The sequence below is a fragment of the Biomphalaria glabrata genome, chromosome 10 (genome assembly GCF_947242115.1).
Source record: "Biomphalaria glabrata chromosome 10, xgBioGlab47.1, whole genome shotgun sequence".
NCBI lineage: Eukaryota > Metazoa > Mollusca > Gastropoda > Planorbidae > Biomphalaria > Biomphalaria glabrata.
The window spans coordinates 11,342,035-11,358,852 of NC_074720.1; the positions used below are offsets into that span (position 1 = coordinate 11,342,035).

The following is a 16,818-nucleotide window of genomic DNA, read 5'->3' on the forward strand; positions in this document are numbered from 1 at the left end:
CCCACCCCCTTTTCTATTAAACAAAATAATAAAACTTTCAAAAATATGTAGGGGCCTGGAAGAAAATGTTGACCCCGGGCCACATGCTTAAATAAGCTCATTAGGTCCTTACAAAATAAATAGAAAAGTTAAAATTAATGAATATTAATAAAAAAGTCTTCATTAGAAAGCTTATATCAACTCACTGTGTTTGTACACTTTATAACTCTCACACCCATTCTCTGATCAAGTTGAGGCTTTGCGCCAAGATTTATTGGCATAGGCTAATGATAATTAATTATTTTGTTTGATACCGACAAAGACAAAGGAATAAAAAAAACTTTCTTAATAATTCATTTCAAAGGATAATAATATAGTATATTAGTATGCTAGGATTTCTGCTAGTCTCTGTCTATGATGTATCATGGTAAGCGAAGATACCAGTCATTGTGGTCAACAAGATTGTCAAGTCTCTTTAGAAAAGGAGAGCTGTCTGTCGAAGGCCCTCTCAACAGACCACTGAGAAACAAAGGGAATACAATCTGTTTACTTCATTGGTAGCATTCAATTTCTAAGCATCGTTGGCCATGTCGTCGGATGTTATCACGAAATTGGTCTTTGCTAGCAGTCACCGTTAGTTTTGTTGTGCAGTATATTTGTAAAAATGTACACAATCAAATAGCGCCGCTTTCTTCTAGAGGCGATGACGTCATTTTGGATATTTTATTTTGTGTAGTATTTTTTTCCCTTGTCGCGTTGTCGTGATTTAGATGTGACGTCATATTTCTTTTTTAGCGGCCCCCGTGAGGGGAAAAAGCCGCTATTAGGTTTGTGCAAAATGTCCGTCTGTCCGTCTGTCCGTCTGTCCGTCTGTCACACTCAGATCTCGAAAACTAGAAGAGATATGAAAAATATTATTTCATCATTAAATCCGGCTTGAAAAGTTTAGGTGCAACGGCTACTTTTGGTTTTCTAAAAGCAAACCGTTTAATTTATAAAATTAATTATGCAAGCGATTTTTTCATAAAAATACACCAATTCTAAAACAATTACGTAAATGTAAGGGAGGCAATGTTACAATATGCTAACAAAGATGGACAGTTTTTGTGTATTTTCAGTATCACTAAGTCAAATATATTTTTAAAATGTACAGGAAATGTTTACAACAAATACAAATAATAGTTAAAGACGTTTTTTCTGGTCAACTAGCTGCTAAAATTAAAAGAAAACATTTCTGTTTGTTTATAAAGGCTAATAATGCACTTTGTATGTAAATATCACGCACATTTTTTTAAATGGACTTTTTATGCAGCGATTTTCGTGCAGTAGCGTAACGTCGCAACATGATCAGGTGCTAAACCAATTCCTTAAACTTTTTTTAAAAATCAGATTTTATTTATTTTTTGTTTAGTGCCCCCATCCGAATTTCCATGCTTAAACGTTGCAAAAACACATTATCAATAATATGTTGTTCCGTTTTTTATGTAAATAGCATATTAATGCTAAATCATAATCTCTATACTGACTTATATTTCATTAAGTGTAAAAATGTTCCGGATATTGTTTTATAAAACATGAATTATGCCTAATGATTGTTTGAAATCGCATAAGGCTTTTAAAAAAAGTAATTTACTAGAATTGATTACTGAAAATTACTTTTTAGACATTTAATTTTCTTGTAAAACATAACATAGAAGTTTTGTAATCGATAAAGAAAGTTCCGGATTTTGTTTCTTACAAATCGTCGCCAGAAATTTCCGAATTTATTTAAAAATCTACTAACGCCAAATAATTGTTTGAACTCCCTCTTCTAATTAATAAACAAATAATCTTCTCATTTACGAAATAATGTTTTTACGGATTTTTATGAAAAATATTTTAACTCACTACTCTCTTACAGTACATTTAACTTTCTACCTAAAACATTAAAAAATCTAATTATCGTTAATATTATGTTCCGATTTTTAAGGAAAACAGAATCCAAACACCAAAGTAAGGTATGAAAATCTCTCCACGTGGCTGTAGTACATCTAATTTTTATACGAGACCATCCAAAAAATTTAATTAACGGTATTACATTTATCTGAAATTCTCTTTTTCTTTTACTATTTATACAAACATCCGGAACAATCTATTATATAAACTTTTCAATTGTGTTCATACCTAAAAATTATTGCGATGTTTTGAAACGTAAAATAAAGGTTAATCAATTTTTAATAACTTTTAGTTGTTTTTTTTATATCAAGATAACGGACAGACCGACTGACAGACAAAACGCAAAAACAATGTGGCTTTGATCCTTTTTAAATAATATCTATTAGAACTCAGTGCACCAATGTCTATGAACCCTCGTTAAATATCTCGTGTAAATAAAGACATTTTTTTTATGGTACCGGTACTAGCCTATTGTGAGGTAATGGAATTTTTTTTCTTTGACGTCATATGAATGGACTCTTTAAATGTAATGTTAAAAGAACGCACTCGGTGCACCAATGTCTATTAACCCTCGAAAAAATTGCTTGTATTAATGAAAACATATTTTAGTCTAACTAAGCCGTGTGACGTAGTGTTTTTTTTTCCTTTGACGTCACATGGAATGAATTCTTTAAATGAAATGCTAAAAGAACGCACTCGGTGCACCAATGTCTATGAACACTCGAGAAATGGCTCGTGTTGATAAAGGTGATTTTTAGTCTAGCTAGGCCTTGTGACGTAGTGGTTTTTTTTTCCTTTGACGTCATATGGAATGAATTCTTTAAATGAAATGCTAAAAGAACGCACTCGGTGCACCAATGTCTATGAACACTCGATAAAAGGCTCGTAATGATGAAGGCGATTTTTATTCTAGCTAGGCCGTGTGACGTAGTGTTTTTTTTTCTTTGACGTCATATGGAATGAATTCTTTAAATGAAATGCTTAAAGAACGCACTCGGTGCACCAAAGTCTATGAACACTCGATAAATGGCTCTTATAGATGAAGGCGATTTTTAGCCTAGCTAGGCCGTGTGACATAGTGTTTTTTTTTCCCTCTGACGTTATATGGAATTAATTCTTCAAATGAAATGAAAAAAGAACTCGGTATAGTAATGTTTATTAAGCCTCGTTATGTGACTCGCGTTTAAAAAAGGAATGATATCTTGATTTAGATCTAATCTAGATTTTTTAAACTAGATCTAGATTTTTATTACAGTATATCTAGATCTGGATTTATATTCTAATTAAAATTATTTTAGAGTCTAGATCTAGAATTTCTAGATCTAGTTTAGACTAAAATAGACTAGATTAAGATGTAGAATTTCAATTTCTAAACTTAAAGTGTAAAAAAAAAAGTGTAGATTTTCATTTCCAAACGTTTTGATCAATATTGTAATGTTTTAATATACTAAAACTAATCTACTATTTTTTTTATTAAATTTAAATTTAAATTTACGGCAAATGAATCTTTGAAACATTATTACTTTTGACCATCGGATGGCTGCCTGGTCGTGCCGTTTGCGCGCTGGACTGTCGTTCAGATTTATGGATGGCCCAGGGTTCAAACCCTGCCCGCTCCCATCCCCCGTCGTCCTGCGGGAGGTTTGGACTAGGAAGTAATTATCTTCAACTCTGAAGGAACATCCGAAACGTGTAAAACATTTTACATCAAAGTTAAATCACCTCTTGAATATTATTTGCGAATATGCAGATCCGACAGGGATCCGACTTCGACGGGGGCCGCCTCTGAGTTTGTGTAACACAAACTCTCTTTGTAATCCTGTCTTTTTTTAACTTTTGGTGCATTGCGCCATCTTTAACTTGATAGACAAGCTGTACTTTTTGTGGTCCTTTGGTCTTATCTTATATAATACAGACGTTACTTCAAAAATGAAGATGATTACATCCTACGCGTCATGCATTTAGTCATGCATATTAACTAATGACCTAAATTCTGCTAAGTTATTGGCTTTCCTGCCTAGCTCAGGCAACCCATTCCATGCTCTAATAGCACTCTTAATTGGTAGTCTAGTGGTTTTCGCAACTCAGCCAGACATCTCAAAAAATTTATATTGTCGCTATCAAAAGAAAACTTTTAAAACCGAAAGTTATTATTGAGCCAATAATTGCATATTGTAAAAGTAGACAATGTATATCGAGATCTTATCTTATCTATATATAGAAGATAATTACGTTCTACGCATTTCATGTGTCAATCTAGTCATGCATGTTAAACAATGGCTTAAACTCTGCTAAGTCGCTGTTTTCCTGGCTAATTCAGGCAACCCATTCCATTCTCTAATGGCACTAGGTAAGAAAGTTTTATTTCATATTCATATATAATTGTTAACATTTTGTCCGTATGTTCTATAAGCTAGAGACACTTAAGTGTCTACAATTCGCAGTTTTTTTTCAGTGGTTATTTCCCCTGACTCTCCCATTAGTTATATATAAATGTGGACAATGTCAATTGTAACAAAAATTATAACTCAGGACTTATCTACTTTTATTAATTAAATCCCCTTCACCTTCACTTATCCCTTGGTCTGTTTGACCACACAAGATTTGTTGACCGTCTTTGTCTTCAACATTTTGTAAACATCCAATCACAAGAGCTCATTATTTCATTATCAAGGACTCCTTTCACTTTCATAGCATTTGCACAATGGAAAACAAATTAGATTTTTAAAATATTGAATGATTATGAAATACGAAATAATAGTTATAAGGTTTGTTATTGCGCGTTTCCATTATTTCACGAATACATTCTTGATCGTATAAAGACTTCATTTTAAATCTCATATCCTTCCATAGCATATCTGACCTATATTGGAATGCTGTAATCATTTTTCATTGAAAGAAAAAATGTCCTTACCCAATATTCCTTTATATTTAATTTTAGAATTGTTTAAATCATACGGCCTTGACATTGGTTATTGGACATTTTCCTACATGGCGGAAAAAAAAACATTTAATAGCAAAATTCTTGGTGTATCCGGTGAACAAAACTCAGGACGTGTTGATAAACTAGGTTTTTTTTCAAAGGCTAAATAATGCATTATGTCTACAAATGAAAACACTTCAGAATACCTTTAAATACCTTGGTACTATCCTAGACAATAAACTAAATTTCACTGCAAATACTGATTATATCAGCAAAAAAGGGCAGCAAAGATTACGATTACTGAGAAAACTGTCCTCGTTTAATGTTAACGAAAAGACCTTGGCGATGTTTTATCACGCTCACATCTGTAATATTTTTTTAAGTTTTAGTATCCCTGCCTGGTATGGCAATTTGAGCATTAAAAATAAAAATAAACTTCATAAAATCCTAAATGGTGCTGGTAAAATCATTGGCCAAAAACTAACCCCATTCGGGCATTTGTTGGAGATAAACATTCATAAAAAAAAAAAGCTAAAAAGATTCAAGAAATAATAAATCACCCCTTGGGTCAGGATTTTGTGATTTTACCACCATAAAAGAGATACAAGACACCGATAGCAAAGACAAACAGACACACTCTTTTGTTCCCCTACCTATCAAATCATTAAAAAGAAACAATCTGATATAAACTTGTGCATGTAAATTATGAGTGAGTCTGGTGTGAATGTACATTTTGTTTTTTATAGTTACAATGTTTTGTTTGGTGCAATGCTCAAATTGTAAGACAGACTTCCTTACGGACAATAAAGATTATTATTATTATTAATACACTTTCTTAATCTCTTCCTTTTGTTTCTTGTTCTAGTTTAGTTAAGGAATTATTGGAGACATCAAACAGTCACCAAACACGTTTCATCTTCATTGCCAACTAATTTCTGAAGCTTCTTCTTATTTTGTTTTGTTCTGATAGCGATTAGAATAATAGCGACAGACTGTGTAATGAAAAGCTTCAAGCCTTTATATTTGTGTTGGCTCTGTACAAAAATATTAATGGCGAAAGCGTAAATTATTTCGCCTTATTGTATACAACTGTACCAAAGGCAGCCCTTCTCAATGCCTATGTAACATAAATGCATGATCAACAACAAGCGTCAAGGTTTATACAAAATCATATGGTTTGGATCTATCATAGAAAAATACAACAAATGTTTCATCTTATCTTCTTCTTATCTTATATAATACAGACGTTACTTCAAAAAAGAAGATGATTACGTCCTACGCGTCATGCATTTAGTCATGCATATTAACCAATGACTTAAATTCTGCCAAGTCACTGGTTTTCCTGGCTAGCTCAGGCAACCCATTCCATGCTCTAATAGCACTAGGGAAGAAGGAGTATTTGTACAAATTTGTCCTAGCATATGGGACGAGGAAAGTGCCTTTATCTTTGTGTCTTTCAGAGTATTTTATTAAATTTTGTTTTTGTATTTGTTGATTATGGTTCAGTGTTTTATGTATTATTGCTACTTTACTTTTGAGCCTTCTGTCCTGAAGGCTTTCTAAATTTAGTGATTTTACTAAAGGTGTTACTCTAGTCAAATGTGAATATTCGTTTGTTATGAATCGCACTGCTCTATTTTGTGTCTGTTCTAGTTTCTTAATGTTTTCTTGAGTTGAGGGGTCCCAAACAGAGGATGCATATTCTATTATTGGCCTAACCAAGGTTAAATAACATTTTAGTTTTATGTTCTTATTTGATTTATAGAAATTTCTTTTAATAAATCCTAATGCTTTGTTTAATTTTTTTGTAGTTTCATCAATATGTGGATTCCATGACAGTTTTTCATTTATTATAACACCTAGGTATTTTGCGTTTTTAGTCTGTGTTACTGGTTTGCCATGAATAAGATAAGTGGAATTAATTTGTTTTAGTTTTTTTGTTACTCTTAACAACTGACATTTTTCTTGGTGGAAAGACATGCTCCAATTTGATTCCCATTTCTGTAATTCATCTAATTCTCTTTGTAAAATATCTGTGTCTTGTGTTGTTTTTATTGTTCTATATATTATGCAATCGTTTGCAAATAATCTGACTTTTGTTCCTGAAGTAATGCAATTTGGTAAATCATTTATGTAAATTAAAAATAGTAGTGGACCCAAGACTGTTCCTTGAGGTACACCTGAGTTTACTGTTATCGGTGTTGATTTAGAGCCATTTATTATTACAGTTTGTTCTCTCCCTATCAGAAAGTCTTTAATCCACTGATGCAGTGGACCATTAATGCCGAAATATTTTAATTTTTTAAGCAAACTATGGTGGTGAACTTTGTCAAAAGCCTTAGAAAAATCTAGTAAGATAGCATCTATTTGTTCACTATTATCTAAACCTTTTGAAAAATCATCAATTAGTCCTATTAGTTGTGTTTCACATGATCTATATTTCCTAAAGCCATGTTGGTATGGTGTGAGGACATTATGTTTGTCTAAGTGGTTTATGATGTTGCTACATATTATGTGTTCTAGGATTTTACATGTGATGCTGGTAAGTGATACTGGTCTGTAGTTTCCTGGGTCAGATTTTTCTCCTTTTTTAAATAGGGGGGTGACATTAGCTTCTTTCCAGTCCTTTGGTACTCTGCCCTGGTTAAGTGAAGCCTGAAAGAGTATTTTGAACACTGGGGCTAGCTCATTACTTAACTCTTTGAGTAATCTAGCTGGAATACCATCAGGTCCAGAAGCTTTATTTGGTTTGGTGTTGGCTAATAGTTTTTGAATTCCATTTTCTTGTACTGCTATATCTTCTATGTTGTCTTCTTGGTTCAAATTCAGTAATACGTCTTTGTCTCCTGGGGCTGAGAATGCTGATGCAAAGTATTTGTTTAGAATGTTTGCTTTAGTTTCATTATCATTATGTATTATGTTATGTTCATCTTTTAATGGCGCTACGCCTGTTGTTTCCATTTTCTTAGACTTAATGTATGACCATAGGTTTTTGTTGTTGTCTTTAGATATTACATTGTTTATGTATTCACTCTGCAGCTGTCTGCTTACTTTTTGGGTTAAGTGTTTAATTTTTATATACTTTTTGTAAACTCTTTCTGCATTAGTTTCTTTAAATTTTCTATATAGGTTTTCCTTCTGTCTTTAAAGCTTCTTTAGTCTATTATTAAACCAGCATTTATTTATTTTGTTTGATGTGTATTTAGTTGGTATTTGATTTTCTATAATGCTTTTAAGATGGTTTTTAATGAAATTCCAGAGGTCATCGACTGGTTGGTTAATGTCTTTTTCTAATAAGAATGTTTGTTGAAAGTTTAATGCAGCTTGGTGTAGTTGTGTTAGGTTACATTTATTCCAGAGTAAGATTTTTCTTTTGGGTTTTGTATTGGCTACTGCTTTTATCTGACTGTGTATTTTTATGATCTCATGGTCTGATAGACCAGGGATAATATCATAATCAACTACTAATCCAGGTCTGTTGGTTAAGAAGAGATCTAATGTGTTGTCTAATCTAGTTGGCTTTTTAATGATTTGATCTAAACTTAGGTTGTGTAAAGTTTCTATGAAAAGCTCATTTATGTCCTTAAGGTTTTGGTGTTTATGTATGGTTAGTGTTTTCCAATTTATATCAGGTAGGTTGAAATCATGAGTCTTTGTTGTTTAAAAAAACCACAATAACAACATAATGTGAAATAGCACTTCTTTAATATATTGAATGTAGCTGCAAAAACTAAAACAAAAATATTTCTTTAATTGTAACAAACATTAAAACACAAATCTGAAGGCTTTGTTGATCTCTCAGAATTAATGATATCGCTGATTATGCCTTGTTCGTATCCAGCTAGTTAACCTTGTCTGGGGAAGCGACAGTTCGCTAGAGTCAGACCGTAAGGTCGCGCTGAACATCTGCATATTAGACCATCACTCAGTGTGGTGGATCGACCAGCGGCTAAAATTCCTCCGCCAGGGAGAGCGCAGTTTGGACCTAAGAGAAAAAGAATGATCAGTTAGGTTCTCTTTCATAATAATAAAGCTTCAGCCTCTTTATTGAACAGTTTAATATTAAGTTAAAAATAATTATCCTTCAACCAAATACCCATGTATAAAAAACATACATTTATTATGAAAATATGTATATGCAAGGTTACAAAGACAGTTTGTGTGGAAACACAAAACTCAAAATTGGCCCCCGAAGTGGTCCACCCAGGCAGGTAAAAACGCAGGTTTCAATATTTTCAGAAAGAATATCAAAATGAAATTCTATCAAAGGCAAATGACAGAGAAGAATGGAGAAAGAAGGTTGACCGATCTTGTGTGGTGCCCCAACGGTCAAGCAGACCAAGGCATAGGTGAAAGTGAAGGTGAAGTTGGATGTGAGCCTAGCTTAACGGGTGTCATATAATGATTACCTAAATGATGTTATTGTTTTGTATATAGTTAACTACTTTCTGTGGTCCTGTTCGTAGGATCCTCTTAACAATAAATAAACATTCCTTTACTTAAGTGTTTTGTGGTGTGTCCTGCGTACAGCAGTTTACGCGATAATATGAAAAACTACTTATTAATTGTTGTTTTAAATTATGTTCCACTTATATGCATATTAGATAGATTTTTTCTCGTTAAAAAAATGTAACTTTTTTTTTTAAATGTTGTAGTTAGTATGGTAGAATTTATTTAACACAGTAATACATTTTGTACTAAATAGCCTCCTGTGTTTGTTACTATTAATAGTTGTAAAAAAAAAATGTGTGTATTTTTATGAAAAAAAAACTGCTTGCATAGTTGATTTTAAAAATTACATTTTCACTTTCAGAATAGAAAAAAGTGCCGTTGCATCAGAACTTTGAAAGGTCTAAAATATCATGATGTCGGATTTTAAATATATTTTTTAGATCTAAACGGGACGGACCTTATGTTGACATAGTTTATATAAGTAGCTTGAATGATTCCCCTTGACTAAGGGTGTGTTAACACAGTGTGTTAATAAATTCACTCATGAATCTGGCGTTATAGTGTCGGCGCTGTTTATGGTTATCAAGTATAGCGTTTATAGTTTAACACCTTAATCTTGTTTTGTTTATTTGTAAGCGTTTTTTTTTTAAATACTGACCATTTGGACAAGTTGGACAGCACTGGCCAGGTAGAATGGCAGAGTCCATACACGGAGGCTGCCCACATCTTATGCTCACGCACTGCAGAAACCCGTGCACACAACGGCAAGGTGCACAACTATTACCAGATCTCTCCCCATCCTGTGAACAAAAACAGAAAGGTTGTCGCGCGTGAAATTAAGATGCATGAGGATAGAATTATTTGACAATCTGTGACAGAAACTGAATGTAATATTGAAGCGAAATAAATGTTTTCTATTTTAAAAAATGTAATTATATGATTTACAAGTGTAAGTTAGGAGTAGTTGCGTCTTTGTGAAGAAATACATTGTATGACGTGAAACTTTTAAAAAAGCTAAGTTTAGCTAGATACTCAAATAAATGTATGCACATTGAAACTTTTAGTAGATAGATGATAAATCTATATATTTTATTTATTTATTTATTTAGCAACACATATTTCGGCACGATGGGACATGATTGGTGTCAGGGTGGATGATACATATATATTAAGAAATTGTTTTGTCTTTTGGTGTTTTGGAGTACTTATGATATAATGATACGGATATAATGGATTTTGTGACTGGATTTGATAAGTTGTCGAAAGTAAGTTCAGAATTTGACTATCTGAATTAACATAAACATACTTGCATGTCATTAAAAAGTTTATAATCAACTAGCTGTAGTCATTCTGCCGTTAAATTCAATTTAAAAAAACGAGTTGACGAATGTGAGACAGTTATTGAAGCCTCCTCTCTGTGCTATAGATTCTAAAGCGCAGCTCAAGAACTATTGGCAGTTTTTATTTCCCCTTTGTTTGCTTTGTTGAGGATGTAGAATAGAAAGAGGAATTCTAAAGAAGAAAAACTAGGCCATGATAACAATATAGAGCAACCGGACTGTTCAATGAGAGAACAAAATCAATCCTTGAGTGCATCGATCTTTTTGTTTTACATAAACTGAGCTTCAACTCAGACTAAAAGAGATCAATGAGGAAGCTGATATATCTTCAATAGACTTATTTCAGCAACCGATGAAGAATCGTTGATGTCCTTTTCAAAATTAATGCTGAATAAAACTGTTTACCACAAAAACAACAAGAACAGCAGAAAAGTTCTTTTTAAAGGGCCTAAAACTGGACACTAGGCCTACTTTAATTTTCAAAAATTCATAATGCCACTGATACTTCAACCCTTTTCACTTAGCCTTCAACTCTTTCTTACAACCTAAGTGTCTGAGGCGTCACGTGAAAAAAAAAAAGCTTTTCAGAACTGAAATTAATTAAGAACTATTTGAGAAGCTATCATCTTCTACCAAGCGCGTCCCAAGGTGGCGGACAGTGGAATGACCTATAGATATAAGGGTAAGCTGTGAATGCCAAATAAACAGCTGACCAACTGGTTTGCAGTCATGGAGGATGAGTTGGGGTATTCTAGTGGTTAGAATATTTACTAAAAACATCTCAGAAATCCAGGGAAATATTGCGAAAAAGCGAGAATAGGGCGCTCTAATATTAAACCCGGGTAGATGAAGCACGTTAGCTAGGGATTGCAGTTCATCTAGGGGAGAAAACTCCGAAAAAAAAAACAACTGCTGCTTAGATCTTAGCTGATCAAATACTAAAGGGAGCACACCCAGAAAGAAAAGCAGTCAAGAGTCAATGGGCCTCCTGGCGCATAACACATTGACACGCAACCTGCTTTACTTTCCCCAACTAATTTCAGGTACCCATTAGAATTGGGTGGACTCAGCGGCGTTCTAAAAAGGCTTTTATGACGAGAACGTCTATTTTGATAAGGCGATAAGTTTGACAGTTGGAACACATGCAGTGGTAACTTAAGATGTTTTTGTAAAGGTCCATTAGAAATGTGAAATAAAAATATATGATAACTAATCCCTGAATAGATAATCATTAATCACTACTAAGAAATTATTTTGAATATGGTTTAATCTCTTAATTAATCGTCACAGATTAGAAACTATTTTGACTGTGGATTGATCCCTAAGAAATTAATTTTTGATATGGATTAATCCCTAAATTAATAATCACTGTTAAGAAAGTATTTAGGTTAAGATTAATCCCTAAATTGTAAAAACTTCATATTTCAAATAATTTTGAAGATAATTACATCCTAGCCCCAAACCTCCCGCAGAATGACGTTGGATGGCAGCAAGAAAGGCTCGAACCCGGGACCATCGAGACGCGTACCACACGACCAGGCATTCATAAATTAATCGTCACAGTTACAAAGTTTGTCATAAACGTGGATTAATCTCTAAATGAATCATCACTGCCAAAAGGCTGTTTAATATATGGATTAATCCCTGAATAAACTAATAAAAAAAGAAATTATATATATATATATATATAAGAAACTGCACCATACACCACCAACTTAAAGAGCTTGACAACTCAGGGCTCCAAAGTAACGTAACACTTTAATAGTTGAATAAATAACAGCCAATACTGTACAATTGGCAACACGTACACTGTACAAATATCTCTCCGATAACACCGTTCCGCCGTATCAACTCTTGCACTGGCCTCTCCGTCTCGTTCCGGGCTTGCACTGGGTTCAATAGTTCAGGACTGACTTCACACACTATGCTCGTTGTGTCGGACTCGATCGCAGACCAAGATCAAGACGCCAGTCGTCTCAACTGTACTTGACAGTACTCCGCACTGAACTGTCATAATGCTCCGCACAGAACCACACCGTTGAACTGTGCTGTAGTCGACCGTGTTCTGAACCCCTGTCGTGAACCTTCTGTCGTGAACCTTCGGTCGTGGACTGTCTTGACTGCGACACCTCCGCTCTTTATATAGGGTCCCTTGTTGATGTCCAAGAGCTGAGCCGAAGGCTCTTCGAGCTCTAAGTTTGAAAAAAAACCTGTTTGGACGCCAAAAAGTAAAAAAAAAAAAAAACCTGTGAGAACACAGTTCTGTTTGAGAGAGACCCGAGTCAATGCCTATAGAAAAACATTGCTGTTTCCAATGCCTTTGGCCCCCGACGCATGCTTGGCTGCACATGGCCGAAGGCCGAGGGCACCGGGAGACTCCGCCATTTTCCTTCATTGTACCAAGCTAGCTGTGCGGGACCCGCCATTTATGTAACGGTCCCTTTGAGGAACAGCGCATGGATGTGGGACGTGTTTGTGGGGACTTTGTTACAACTCCGCCCGTGCAATGGGTGGACTCTCGTCTACCCGTGGGCATCCCCACGGGAGTTTTGCTTTGCTACCCATTTAGCCTAACCACTTCCTCTATTGGTCGTTTCCACGCGGACGCCACGATAAGGGAAAGTAGCGTGCCCGCGATATAGGGTCCCTTCTGGCCTTCTAGATCCGGACGGAACATCGCTCGATGTTTCTAGCTTCGTCACATGACTACATCCCTCGTGACGCTCCTGAGCTCTGTTCACGACGGCGATCCTTCCCGAACCGTCATGTTGACACTCGTCTCGGCCGACCGTCATAGCTCGTCACGGTTGACCGCTCGTCTAGCGCTGGCCTGGGGCGATTTGCGTCGGCTGACTACACACACACCACTACCCCCATCTGTGCCACCACCAGGTTTATAACAATATAGGTGTACTAAAATCGCTCACCCTTAATACCTCTCCAGTAGAAAGAACACAGTTTCTCTCATTTTGAGCCAAACAAAAAGTGGCCGCCAAAAGTATTAAACCAACAATACCAGCAGACGACATTACAAAAGTTGTTTCCCCTTCTAAATCTCGATCATATTCAAAAAAGTAGCATTTATACTAAACATAAGTAGGACTGAACTTCAATTGACTTGATATAGACGTTAAGTGTACATCAGGCTGTTAATCATCCTCTCAAGTAACATCGTGAGCATATTATAAGGGAGCTAATAACTGTAATTATTTATGCATCCCGCTTGGCATGATATTTGCCCTTATCAAACACCATAATTACGAAGTCAAAATAGTTCAATCATTTTAAGGCGTTGCTAGGGGTACGACTGCAGAGTCGGCGTCTCGGTGAGGTACACACGTTGACCATAAAAAAGGAATTCGACGAACGTTTAATGTTTTGATGCACCCCCTCCGCCATTGTCAAGCATCCAATTGTAATAGCATCTCTCAATGTCGCACCAGACAGTTAATTGATTCCTTTATTGAATTTCAGAGTTTATACATGATTAGAAAACTGTGTGTATTTTAATGAGAGCCCATCACAGTGTTTACCATGCCAGTGGCGTACCGACGGTAAGCCATGGGGCTGAATGTCCCAGACTAAGAGTTATATAATTACTAGATAAATCAAATGAGCACCCTCCGTGACCAAAAATAACTGGCACAGCTGGGTATCGTGTTAAATGGTCTCATGCGTCTTTATGTTTTGTACTAAAAAGCTAGACTGAAGCCTACAACATGTGTTCTGAATGAATATGGATATCTACAGAGCTCCACTAGTTTACGATTGCAGGGCGCCATGTGGTTGAAACTGTCCACATGACAATTAAAACGTGAATGTCACTGCCTCTCATTATTTGACCGGCTGGCTAATTGTGACGTTCGCTTTTTTTGTACTGTCGGCCCGCAGGATGTGTAGACGTTCTTATCCTGATAGGAAGATATAGTCACGCAAGCATCACGTTTAATAAACGTAATGTCTTCAGGGGCGTTGCTAGGGTTGGAGGGGGGGGGTAGAATTTGAGAAATCCCCCGGACCCGACTTGAGAGGGGCCCCAAATGAGTCTTTTTTACATTAAAAGTTACGCAAAATGCCGGGTCCCCAAAGAGGTTAAGCCCCCCAGGCCCCAAATGATAGCTAATTGCTAGCTAGGCCACTGAATGTCATAGTTTTATATTCTCATTGAGTTAATACTAAAATAGATCTTATTACAAAGTAGATCTATCTAAATGTCAGCCAAATTCTATTTATAATACAATAAGATATGCTCTTAGAGAATAAAATAATAAAAAAATAGATGAAAAACAAACATTTATTGATCTATAAAAAAAATACTAAATCATTTCAGCCTTGATATACTGTAGCCTACTAAATTACAATTTAATCCACCTACAGTCTAAAAATAGATGTACTACAATAGTAGCGTAGCTAGGGTGGGGGGAGTAGAACTTTAAAATCCCCCGGACCCCAAATGAGTATTTTTTTTTTTATATTAAAAATTAAATATTACATAAAATTCTGGGGCCATCATAGAGGTCAAGGCCCGGGCCGCCAAATGGTGGAAAATTCCTAGCTACGCCCCTGTACTACGACTACAGTATATTAGGATTGGCGTCGCATTGGATTACTGAGTGTGTTGATGTCGCATTGTACTACTGAGGGTGTTGACGTCGCATTGTATTACTGAGTGTTTTGGATAATTAAATATCAAGAGTTAACTGTATTTTATTATAATTTTATGTTAAAAACAAAATGGTTCGCTTTTAGATTATAAAAAGTAGCCATTGCACTAAAACTTTGAAAGCTGCAAAATATCCGAAAATAGGACTTCCATTACCTATTAAGGTTTTTTAGATCTAAACGTGACAGACAAACAGACCACACAAAATAATAATTTTTTTCTCCTTTCAGTTGCCACTCAAAATGCTAAACGTCTGTATTTTGTTTGGTAAAAATTAATTATGTATTTTGTTTGGTAAGAAGTAATTATGTATTTTGTTTGGTAAGAAGTAATTATGTATTTTGTTTGGTAAAAATTAATTATGTATTTTGTTTGGTAAAAAGTAATTATGTATTTTGTTTGGTAAAAATTAATTATGTATTTTGTTTGGTAAAAATTAATTATGTATTTTGTTTGGTAAAAATTAATTATGTATTTTGTTTGGTAAGAAGTAATTATGTATTTTGTTTGGTAAGAAGTAATTATGTATTTTGTTTGGTAAAAAGTAATTATGTATTTTGTTTAGTAAAAAGTAATTATGTATTTTGTTTGGTAAAAAGTAATTATGTATTTTGTTTGGTAAAAAGTAATTATGTATTTTGTTCGGTAAAAAGTAATTATGTATTTTGTTGAAGTAATATTTGGTGACACAGCAAGGAAACATTGTGGACTGACTTCACAGACCTCTCCATAACAAGATTAGGTGAAAAGTATTAAATAAAACTAGAATGTATATATTTTTAAAAAATGAATTCAACAAATTGACAATAGAAAAACATATTTTTAATTGGAAAAATAAAAATTTGCAAATATCAAAGCAGTACAGAAATGGATATAATTTAAATACGTTTTTATAAATTATCATCAATGTGATTGAAATATTTTGAAAACATTTCTTCAGATTACTTTGGTAATTTAATTAATTATGACTAACTATCTACTAGTTATTTAGTTAACTATCTATTAATTAGGTAACAAACTGTTACCAAATGACATTAAAAATTTAGTTTAAGAAATACAAATGATAATCAAAACTCTAGTGGCAGAAAAAAAAAAGGTTTATGGAAAAATCCAACATGAGCTGGCATTTAAATGAAATGAAATAATTATAATCTCCAGTTAGAAAAGAAAGTATGTCAACTAGATTCATAGTCATGCTCTGATGTAACCAAGGGTATGGGAACTGACCAGATTAATAAGTCACATTGTGAATATGTATAAATTTGATCAGAAATGTGAATCAATATTTTATGCTTAGAACTATCAAAAAATTGGGAAGGCCTTGAAAATATATAAACAATTAGGTAGAGACAGAAAGAAAAGTTTCTGAGAAAGGGTCAATAATTATATAACAGTTCTGAAAACTCTTTTGGGAGACTATTTAAGTAAAACCCCCTTGATAGTTGATTGATTAGTTGTTGATCATTAGTCATTGCTGGTCAGTCTTTTGCACAGCAATTATTTGCTGTGCTGTATTGAACAGAAAT

The 16,818-nt window shown here is 34.3% G+C and overlaps 1 protein-coding gene across 1 annotated transcript; it reads right to left on the reverse strand.

Annotated features, from left to right (window-relative positions):
* Positions 1-8,523: 8,523 nt before the first annotated feature.
* On the reverse strand, positions 8,524-13,758 carry LOC106051596 (von Willebrand factor C domain-containing protein 2-like). The gene is made up of 3 exons (XM_013206799.2): positions 13,557-13,758; positions 9,948-10,089; positions 8,524-8,822 (listed from the first exon to the last, which is right to left on the reverse strand). Exons 1-3 carry the CDS (start codon positions 13,656-13,658, stop codon positions 8,683-8,685), a joined length of 384 nt encoding a protein of 127 aa, XP_013062253.1. The 5' UTR covers positions 13,659-13,758; the 3' UTR covers positions 8,524-8,682.
* Between the last annotated feature and the right edge of the window lie 3,060 nt (positions 13,759-16,818).

Excerpts from the sequence above, each read along its gene's own strand:
- LOC106051596 (XM_013206799.2), bottom strand. The coding sequence starts at position 13,658 with ATGTCGTCTGCTGGTATTGTTGGTTTAATACTTTTGGCGGCCACTTTT. Across the intron at positions 10,090-13,556 it reads CTACTGGAGAGGTATTAAGG|GATGGGGAGAGATCTGGTAA; the intron begins GTGAGCGATTTT and ends TTTTGTTCACAG. Across the intron at positions 8,823-9,947 it reads CTGTCCAACTTGTCCAAATG|GTCCAAACTGCGCTCTCCCT; the intron begins GTCAGTATTTAA and ends TTTTTCTCTTAG.